This window comes from Pelodiscus sinensis, chromosome 25 (assembly GCF_049634645.1).
Source record: "Pelodiscus sinensis isolate JC-2024 chromosome 25, ASM4963464v1, whole genome shotgun sequence".
NCBI classification, from domain to species: domain Eukaryota; kingdom Metazoa; phylum Chordata; order Testudines; family Trionychidae; genus Pelodiscus; species Pelodiscus sinensis.
Window position 1 is genome coordinate 1,178,870 of NC_134735.1, and position 10,965 is coordinate 1,189,834.

At 47.3% G+C, this 10,965-nt stretch overlaps 1 protein-coding gene across 2 annotated transcripts; it reads left to right on the forward strand.

The window, feature by feature from the left end:
* Positions 1 to 87: 87 nt before the first annotated feature.
* On the forward strand, positions 88 to 10,070 carry TMEM50A (transmembrane protein 50A). 2 transcript variants are annotated; one of them, XM_075908933.1, is made up of 7 exons: positions 88 to 243; positions 1,508 to 1,620; positions 3,435 to 3,547; positions 4,086 to 4,153; positions 5,893 to 5,985; positions 8,403 to 8,463; positions 9,649 to 10,070. In XM_075908933.1, exons 2-7 carry the CDS (start codon positions 1,528 to 1,530, stop codon positions 9,692 to 9,694), a joined length of 474 nt encoding a protein of 157 aa, XP_075765048.1. In that variant the 5' UTR covers positions 88 to 243; positions 1,508 to 1,527; the 3' UTR covers positions 9,695 to 10,070. The 2 variants fall into 2 exon arrangements, with proteins under 2 accessions (XP_075765048.1, XP_075765047.1); XM_075908932.1 differs by having other exon boundaries at positions 187 to 332.
* The last annotated feature ends 895 nt before the right edge of the window (positions 10,071 to 10,965 follow it).

A 10,965-nucleotide genomic window follows, 5' to 3' on the forward strand; every position in this document is an offset into this window, starting at 1 on the left:
CTCCCCCTCCCCACCCAGAGCCAGCTGTAGCGCATGCGCATTGAGCGCACTGTCCTCTGACCAGCACCAGGGGGCGCATGCGCAACGAGAAGCCTGCCCCTTCGCGTTGCTAGGGGTTACAGCGCATGCGAAGGGGCAGTAACGCCGATAGCGTCTCCGCCTACTGGCGGGGGCGCCTGCGCGGTGTGACCGACACTAGTCGGTGACTTGTGACGTCTCAACATCCGGGTCCCTGAGCCTCAGGTTTGTTTACTGCGCCGAGGGGGGGTGGCGCGTCTCCGCCGAGGGGGAAGAGCCCGCGCGCTGCCCGCCGCCCGCCTGCCACGCGCTGGGTACGTGGGGCCGCCGGGCGCCCCTCCCGCCGCTGGCCCCGGGCGAGGCTGGGCGCTGGGGTGCGGGGCGCCCGTCGCCTGCTTCCTCCCTATTGGCTGGCGCCCCGGGCCCCCTGCGCCATTGGCTGCTCCAGCCGCTGGGCTTTGGGCACGGCCAATGGGGGGCGACAGGTCACTGGCCGCGTGCCATTGGCTGCCCCTCGGGGGGGCTGCGGCCCATTGGCTCCCTGGGGCCCCAGGCCACTTGCTCCCCCGCCCTATTGGCTGCCACAGGCCAGGGCCCGCCGAGGGGGGGGCACTGTCCCCTGACCGGCACCTCGTGCGTCCGTCCATTGGCTGGGCCCCCCGGCGCTGGGGGGGGTGGGGCCGGCGCTGGGGGGGAGCGGCGCTGGGGGGCGGGGGGCCGGCAAGGGGGGAGCGGCGCTGGGGGGGGGGCCCGGCACGGGGGGGAGCGGCGCTGGGGGGGGGGGGGGCGGCAAGGGGGGAGCGGCGCTGGGGGGGCGGGGGGCCGGCAAGGGGGGAGTGGCGCTGGGGGGGGCCGGCAAGGGGGGAGCGGCGCTGGGGGGGGGGTCGGCGGGGGGGGGCTCTGCCTCCGCACAGGCTGGCTGTGGGGTCTGGTCTGAGCAGCCTGGGCTCAGGCGCCACCAGCGAGCACAGGGAGCCGAGCGCAGCCGCCCCCGAGATCACTGGTCACTCATCCTCTAAAACAATGGCTGGGCCTCTTCCCAGCCAGTCCTTAGGAGCGCGTGGCGTTATACCGGGGTTCAGATCCCGCCTTTTATCAGTTACGAGGCAGGACCCAGTATGAGTCCTGGTGTGAGGGCAGGGGACTGACTCTCATGGTCCTGTCCAGTTCTGTGAGATGGTATCTCCATATTATGGATGATACGATTAACAGATAAGCCTAGAGTTATCCATTAATCTTGACTACTCGCATTTCCGGCCCCTTCTCCCCCTGTTCTTGGAGCAGCCTCTATTTGCAGGGAGCTCGGACAACCCATGGACAGGGGCTGCTGCCACCCTGCACTGCTGCCTCTGTATGAAGACTGTTTTTGATTATTCTAGCTCTTTTTAAAATCTTCATAGCATTTCCATGTCATCTTATATTTGTTTCATACTAGTATGAGAAGATGTTCTTTGTAGGAGGGGGAAATAAAAATCATTTCATTTTCTAGTTTTTCAGAGAACTGAAAAAATGTCTGGATTTCTTGAGAGCATGAGATGTTCAGAGTGTGTTGACTGGGGAGAAAAGCGAAATACAATTGCATCTATTGCTGCTGGTGTGCTGGTGTGTATAATTAACTATTTTTATGTTACATGTGCTTTTGGCCTGTATTCAACAAGTCAAGTACTGCACTGAAAAGTCCCTGCATAGGACACAAAAAGAACACCACTTTGAATGTACAGTAAAACTCCATTGGTCCAGCATCTGATGGTCCGGCACTCCTGATGGTCCGGGACCATCAGGAACCCGGAAGTGCTCCAGGCAGCCAGACCATTGGAGCTGCTTTGCCCCCGGCTTCCCTGATTCAGCCGCTGCTGAAACTGACCAGCGGCTGAATCGGGGAAGCCAGGGGCAGAGCAGTTGGAGTGCTGCCGGGTTGGTCCTGTAGCGCTGCCCCTCGGCGCTGCGGGATCAACCCGGCAGCACCCCAGCTGTTCTGCCACAGGCATCCCGATTCAGCTGCTGCTGAATTGGGGACGCCTGGGGCAGAGCCAGACTGTCAGAAGGGGGGGCTATGAGGAGTCTGGGGTGGCATCCCCCCACACCACCCTAGACCCCTCATAGCCCCCCCCTTCCGATAGTCCGGCGTATCTGATAATCCAGCACCCCTTGGGTCCTAAAGGTGCCAGATTATCGCAAGTTTACTGTATTATGCTGGCAGCTAATATTGGATATTGTGTGGTTGTCTTCAAAATAAATTATTCTGAAGAGGATTGGTTTACTTAAGGAAATGGTCTGCAGGACCAAATAATGTTACTGTCTTAAGAAAATCAGTGCTAAAATTCAGTTTGGTCTATACCAGTGCTTCTCAAACTTTTTGGTTCACGGCCCACCCCGCTCAACACAGACTTTCCACAAACTACCAGCCAACCTCCCATGATGACAGAATGGGTGCAGGTGGAGGTTGGGAGGTCTGGCTGGGAACTTGGGTCAGGAGCTGGTTGGCGGTAAGGGTCTCCACATGAGGTTGGGTGTAGGTGAGGGCGCAAGATGTGAGCAGAGGGGAGGATGCAGGCGCAGATTGGGAGTGCGGGGTCTCAGTGGAAGGGGGATGGAAGGTGCTTACCATGCCTCTTTGCGGCTTTCTGCACCCCCACACCCTGAGCCCTGGCTAATGGGATCAGTGGGGAATAGCCTCCAGGCAAGTGGTTTCCTGCGCTGCCTTTCCCCATACAGCAGTGCACAGAGCCACTTCCTTCCCCCGCAGGCTGGATCTGGCCTGCAAGGCACATTCCTCACCCCTCAGCAGCGGGAGCTGGTGCTCCAACCTCACAAGCGGGGCAGGGCCTGTCTTGCAGGCCCGCAGCCCACCTGCAAGACCTAGCAGTCCACAGTCCACACTTTGAGAACCCCTGGTCTATGCATGTGAGAGATGACTTTGTAACACTCTCGGATAATATAAAGCACATTTTTTGGTAGTTCTTGGTACTATAGAAAGCCTTACAAGCTGATCAGTTAGCACATTTGTGTCATATCACAGTTCGCCTGGTCTTTAGCCACTGTCATAGCCGCTTCATCCTTTATTCTATCCCATGCAAGGAACTTCTGGTGTACCACAAAGCTAGTTTACAGCAAGACTTAATTCAAGTGAATTACAATGACATGCTTTAAATATATGCACTAGCTGATATTACATCACATTTTTAAGAGGCTATTGTAAAATGATCTTTCTGTAGAAATTGTAAGCATGTGCTACTTTATTTTTCTCAGTTTCTTCCAGTTTAGTGCTGCATGTCAGTGACCTTCACTGACTTGAATGAAAGCTAAATTGGCTTTATCTAGTGTTCCGATGGGGTACTAATATTAATTTTTGCTAGACAATGTTGTAATGATGCTGCATGTAAACATGTCTGTATTTTAACTTGTATTTTAAATAGTTTTTTACAGGCTGGTGGATTATCATAGATGCAGCTGTTAAATATCCTCATATGGAAGACTTCAACCATTCCTACCATGCTTGTGGAGTTATAGCCACTATTGCATTCCTAATGTAGGTGTAATTTCTTTACCAGTACAACATACATTATTGAAATTGCATCATGTGGTTAATACTTTTTTAAATTGCAGGCTCTTATTCTGAACTTCCACAGTCTTGTTTATAGCTATATGTCTATGTTCAGCAGTTAAACTAACGCTATTTCTGCTGTATTGAGAGGTTATTGTGTGGAGTATTTTGTCACCTAAATCATGTGAAATGTATATAAATCAGCACTGAACCACATATATACAAATCTACACGTAGGAAAATTCTCATATTCACATGTGACCCTGTTGATCTCTTTTTAAATTATACAGCTTTTTTAATTGTGTAGATTTAATTAATCTGGTTTTGAAACTGCTTTAATTTTTTTCAAATTTGAGCAACTAAATTAACTGTGCCCTCCTTTTCAGAGCAACAGTTGGGGAAAATATTTATAAAGTAATAAGATGCCACCATTCTTGTAAATGAAAATAGAAGAAATTATTCAAATATGCATTTTCTTTACAGCTTCATCTGCATTTCTCAATTGTATTCTGTTTTCATGCAGGATCAATGCAGTATCCAATGGACAAGTCCGTGGTGACAGTTACAGCGAAGGCTGTCTTGGGCAAACAGGTAAAAATGTTATAAATAGCTGGTTGGTCCCCAGCCTGTAACAATGCTTGGGATTCTTCCGTCCCAAGTGCAGGACTCTGCACTTGTCCTTGTTGAACCTCATCAGTTTTCTTGTGGCCCAATCCTCCAATTTGTCTAAGTCACTCTGGACCCTATCTCTGCCCTCCAGCATATCTACCTCTCCCCCCAGCTTAGTGTCATCTGCAAACTTACTGAGGGTGCAATCCATCCCCTTATCCAGGTCATTCATAAAGATATTGAACAAAACCGGTCCTAGAACCGAACCTTGGGGCACTCCACTAGAAACCGACCACCATCCTGACATCGAGCCATTGATCCCTACCCGCTGGGCCCGGCCTTCTAGCCATCTTTCTATCCATCTTACCGTCCATTTATCCAATCCACATTCCCTTAACTTCCTGGCAAGAATATTGTGGGACACCATATCAAAAGCCTTGCTAAAGTCAAGGTCTATCACATCCACTGACTTTCCCACGTCCACAGAGCCCTCATCATAGAAGCTAATCAGATTGGTCAGGCACGACTTGCCCTTTGTGAATCCATGCTGACTATTCCTAATCACTTTCCTCTCATCCAAGTGCCTCAAAATGGATTTTGTAATGATCCCTTCCATGATTTTTCCAGGAACCGAAGTAAGACTGACCGGCCTATAGTTCCCTGGATTGTGTCTCTTCCCTTTTTTGAAGATTGGCACTACATTTGCCTTTTTCCAATCATCCGGGATCTCTCCCGATCTCCACGACTTTTCAAAAATAATGGCCAAAGGCTCCTCAATGACATTTGCCAACTCCCTCAGTACCCTCGGATGCATTAAATCCAGACCCATGGATTTGTGTACGTTTAGCTTTTCTAAATAGTTCCTAACCTGTTCTTTACCCACCAAGGTCTGTCTATCTTCATCCCATCTTGCGTCACTTAGTGCATTAGTCCAGGAGCCGACCTTGTCCGTGAAGCCAGAGGCAAAGAACACATTGAGTACTTCAGCTTTCCCCACATCATCTGTCACCAGGTTACCTCCTTCATCCAGTAGGGGCCGCACACCCTGGCTGATCACCTTCTTCTTGTTAACGTGCTGTTAGCAGCAGCAGAAGAGCCAGCACTACCTGAGCTGGGATGGGGGGAGAGTGCACAGGGGAGAGGCAGGGCGGCTGGGATGCACACCTGCCCCCTGGCTGCGGGGCTCCGTAGCTACCCTGCCTCTTCAGCAAATGAGCTGTTTGCGGCACTTTGGAAGCTTCCCCAAAGAGGAGTTGCTGAGCACAGGCCCAGATTTTCCCCATGAGTGCTCCAGCCCAGAAGCACCCAGGGAAATCAGGGATGTTAATGGTTAACGGGTAAGCCGGTAGAGGCTGGAGCAGCCCTCTGCCCACTCCCCTTCATCCCATTTCCCCAGTTTAATCGGTTAACTAGCTACATGACCGGCTGGTTGGTTCTCCCCCACTTCTCCTCCCGATCTTCCCCGGCCAGCCCCGCTGCACCCATTTAAGGTGTCAAGAAACTTTATCTCTGCATCCTGTCCTGAAGTAACATGTACCCCATCAATAGGGGGATATTTGAAATCTCCTGTTATTATTGGGTTTTATTTGTATAGCCTCTCTAATCTTCCTTACTGTGCACAATGTGCGTCCCAATCTTGAAATATGTGGTATTTGTATAAACTGTTTTGAAACTAGAGTAGATGGAAAGTCATTATATTCATGCGTGTGTATATTTTTAAGGTGCTCGCATCTGGCTGTTTGTTGGTTTTATGATGGCTTTTGGGTCTCTGATTGCTTCCATGTGGATCCTCTTTGGAGGCTATGTTGTTAAAGGTAAGATATGATACAAATCTTATTTTTTCATGGTTTACTTTACTGTGATAGTGTTTTAAATGAATACTGAATGAATGAGTGAGGGTTGTCTTTCTGCGACATCTTCAAGAGAGCATTTTTTTAATATTTAAGCCTTAGTCAACTGGTGCAGGCCCCATCCCAGACTTTCTCTATTTTACCCTCTTTTCCCGTCCTCTTCCTTATCATCCATTTCTATTGTCACTATTTATCCTATTCTGTACTTTTCTTTATTCGTTTTTTCTCCAGCTATATTTTTCCTCCCCTTTTCCAGTCACCTTTTCTCAATGGTAATATTCCAGCAGATAATCTTTTCAAAGAGTCTGTTCCAATTTCTGTAAAGTGTATGTTACTGTTCATCCGTCTTCTGTGCTATAAAGCCAGCAGTTGGCATCACTGAGAACTGAAGGAGTGTCTACACAGAAAGATCTAGTGGTGTAGTTATGCCAGTTTAACTCCCTGTGGACACTCTCATTCCAGCATATCTTTCAACCACTTCCAAAGTGATATAAACAAAACCCGAAAAAAGGCATTCTTTGCAGAATAGAAGTCTCTGCATATAGAGTTTTACTAGTGTAACTATAATTTTCAAGTTACATTTTTATATTGGCGTAATTTCTCATGTAGACAAGCCTTGAGAAACCTGAGGGAATTGGACACTGTTTGGTTCTTGTATAAATAAGAGATCATTTTATAAAATATAAACAAAGCCATGAGCCAGTTCCAGCCAGGAATAGCAGAGGTGAAGGTAATGTGATGTTGAAGTTTGGCAGGAGTCATAGAGTACTGGCAAGGGTGAGAGACATTCTGTTAAAAGTGAACCTTTACATTCTTTTCTGCACTGATATTAGTTACCCATCTGCTCTATGAAGCATTTAGGGTGGATTTCTGAAGGAGCCTAGCAGAGTTAGCTAGCCAACTCTCAGCAAGATCCTTCCCAACTCCTTTGGTTCTGTTCTATGTACAGGCAGTCCCCGACTTACGCGGATCCGACTTATGTCGGATCCGCACTTACGAACGGGGCTTTTCTCACCCCGGAGCTCGCGGGCGGCAGGACCACCCAGAGCGCAGCGGTCCCGTCACCGCGTCCTCCGGGGTGAGAAAAGCTGCTCCGGGTCTCCCTGGTGTGCTGGGGGGGAGTCCCCCCCAGCACAGCAGGGAGACCCGAGCAAAGCCGCAGAGGCAGCGGGATCTCTGCGCCTCCGCGGCTTTGCTCAGGTCTCCCTGGTCTGCTGGGGGGGAGGGGGTGCAGCTAGTGCGCCCCCCCCCCCCCCCCCCCCCCCAGCAGACCAGGCTTTTGTTGCGGGACGCCTGGGGTAGAGCAGCTGGGGTGCTGCCGGGTTGGTCCTGCGGGGACCTACCCAGCAGCGCTCCAGCTGTTCTGTCCCTGGAGTCCAGATTCAGCCGCTGTTGAAACTGATCAGCGGCTGATTCCAGGAAGCTGGGGGCAGAGCAACTCTGCCTAGGGCTTCCTGTAGTCAGCCGCTGATCAGTTTCAGCAGCGGCTGAATCTGGAGCCAGTTCCGACTTGCATACAAATTCAACTTAAGAACAAACCTATAGTCCCTATCTTGTACGTAACCTGGGGACTGCCTGTATCTGTATATTGTACTGACTTGTTCCTCTAAGGTATTTGAAACAGGGACATTCTTATTTGTGCAGCACCTTGAATATATGCAGTGTCGTACAAAACCAGGACAGTGCTGATAGTCCCATGTGGTCATTGCATTTATGATCTATGTTTTAGTCTAAAAAGTGAGGTATGTCTAAGGTAGTAAACTAAATGTTTTTTTCTGAACAGGAGGCTATTGTATGATGCTCCCAGGGAGCTGGACGTTATGCTTTTTCTTCTGGTGCACACAATTGACAGATGGCGGGTGGAGGTTCATCATGTTAGAAATGGACATAGAGAGACAAACTTCTATCCCATGTCATAAGATAATAACAAAATTGCCTAAGTGAAACTGTAATGACAGCAATGCCCAAAAAGCTACACTATGCTCAGTTTACTTGGCTATGGAATCCTATTCTTCCTTTCTGTGCCCTTTTCAACTATTTTTTTCAGGCATTTACAATGTTAACTGCAGCATTACAATTTTGAAGTCCTTGTTGATTTTCCCTATGTACATTTTTTTCCTGTTACTTTGCATCATTTAATGTGTATGTGTTAGTGTTTAGTTCTGGTTAGTGCTTTCCTGTCAAACTAAATTTGTTCCTTAAAGTTACTTGACAAAACATAAGCCAGATTTCTCCAAATATGCTTTTCCTGCACTGAGCTGCTAATATTTGTCAACGTGACACTGGAGCCTAGTGTCTCTGAAATATCAGAAAGAGAGAAACAGGATATTGTTGAGAAAACCATTCTGAAAATCTAATAGAATTTTTTTTTCTTTTGTCAGAAAAACCACTAGTATACCCAGGAATAGCTGTCTTTTTCCAGAATGCATTTATCTTCTTTGGGTAAGTCTGTTTTCCTTCGTTTTATCCCTTTATCCTTCTAAACCAGTGGTTTTCAAACTAGGCTATGGGAATTCTTAACAGGGGTAAAGGAGCAAAATCCTGTAATGGCGAACCATGCATTCTATTTAGTAACACGTGGCAATCTAATCAACCTTTAATCTCCTTTCAATTAAAACTGCAGACATGTTGGTGATAGTTTCCTCAAATTGTGGTGCACACTCCACTTGGGAGTGCAGAGGAACATTCAGAAGAGCAATGCAGCAATACCAAATCACTTTTGCCACAAGCTGTTGTGGCTGTGCACATCCCTGAATATTTCCTTGCATCCCCCAGTTTAAAAACCAAGAAGCTGTTGCTAAATGGAAGGCAGAAATTGGGGGGGTGAGCCTGGGGGAGAGCCCACAGGAATCCCACCCCTTACGTGTCACCTCTGCCTATCTTAGGCTATGTCTGGACTGCATTACTCTCTCGAAAGAGGATTTACAAATCTCGCACTTCATTTGCATTATCGCGTACACGTACTTTTTTTGGGGGGGAGGAACCCCGCAGTCTAGATGGGTTTATTTTGGGGGGGAAAACCCTTTTTTGAAACAACCCGTACACCTCATTTTCTCAGGAGTATGGGTTCTTTGGAAAAAGGAGTGGGGTGTTTTTTTTTTTTTTTAAAGAACCCTGTCTAGACTGCGGGGGGGGGGGAGGTTTTCGAAAAACGCTTTTTCGAAAAAGCGCTCAGATGCGATTATGCAAATGAAGCACGAGATTTGTAAATCTGTGCTTCATTTGAATATTCTATCTGCTTCATTTGCATTCCTCTTTCGAGAGAGGAATGCGATCTAGACAAGCCCTGAGTCTAGTTCATATTAATATCTCACATCGAACATTAAGTATAAAACTAGTCTATTGTAATTACCTGTTACTGTTATTTCTACAACCCGCTCACCCCCAATCTTTGAATGATACACATGTGGCTAGATCTCCAGTGAAGTTAGTGGGGTTCAGGGATCTGCCTCTATGGATCTGCTTGAAGGATCAGGCCTCAAGTTTGTGGGTTACAAAAGTCTATACTATTTGAAACTTTGTCTCAAGACTTGCGATTTTGAGTTGCTTCCTTTTGAAGTTGATGGCTCTTGTATCCTGTGCAGCTAAACTTTTGTATTTATGCCTATTTGTTTTATTTTTGAACAGAGGGCTGGTCTTTAAGTTTGGTCGCACTGAAGACTTGTGGCAGTGAATGGGTCAGGGGAAGTGAGTCAGACCTATGACTTTTTTTACTGCACTGACCTGATTGGTTTTTGTTTGTTTGTTTGTAATGCAATTTTATAAGTGGTAGCTCTTGAATTATTGCTAAGGATAAAAATGAAAATATAAAATCATGAGGCAATACAATTTCCATTTTCTGTTCTGTTTAAAACCGTTTTTTACTATTGGCTGTTGGTTTTAAGTGTTGTATCATGTGAGTGAGATGAAACGCTAATGGAGAAAGTGTAACAATGGAAAACACTCGTATATTTGTTACAAGTAAATATAGAGGAAAATGTCTGTATTTAACTAAATGTTTTGCACTGTATTTGAGGTCCAAAACTGCAATTAAAAGTACTTTAAAACAATTTTAATACTTATTTATTACAATATGGAATGTCCTACATGATGCTGAACACTATGAACGTCCTGGATTTCAGTATTTGATGTGGTATTTCTTCATAGTGTACAGTACTCTGCCTCATTTGGTTTTATATGAAAATATTTGATGAGTCATACTGAAATGGTTCAAAAATTTAGAATAAAAATTAGTTATTGTTGTGTAAGAGTTCATGAAGATTAGAGAGTCTGTAGCCAGGTGTTTAGGATGGGCATCTGGGAGGAGAGACCCAAATTCAAGTCCATGTGCCAGTGACTCTATAAAACGTGAACCTCCTTCTAGGGTTGCCAGATATTTTCACAAAAAATACCGAACATGGCGGGGGAAAAATTGGTTGAGCAAAAGAAAGGGTCACTGCGCCTTTAAATCCCAGTGCTCCACACTCCCCGCTCTCCCCACCAGATGCGGCAGGGGAAGAATGTCCCAAGTGGCCTTCCATCCGAGACAAACAAAATACCGGACATTTTACATGTCCGGTATTTTCTGGTTTTTTTTACCGGACAGAGGCCGCAGATACCGGACTGTCCTGGCCAATACCAGACACCTGGCAACCCTACCTCCTTCAGCAGGAGAGAATTGTCGCAGGATATCTGAGGCCAGGAGCTAGGCCATGGCATTCTCCTGACAGGTGGGAGAGACCAGTTTCTGTGCAGGGCTCTAGAGATAAGCAGGTCAGTGATTATCTTGTGACACAGAACTACAGACTAGCTTTTCCTGTACCTGGAGCTCCTTCATTACTGCCAATGGAGTAATAAGAAGCGTTAGTGACCAAATAAGTGTTAGTTTCCCTTGCTCAAGGACCATATACACATTTCTGTATCCAAGAATATCATTTCAATCTATTATGGCAGAGTGTTGCCAGT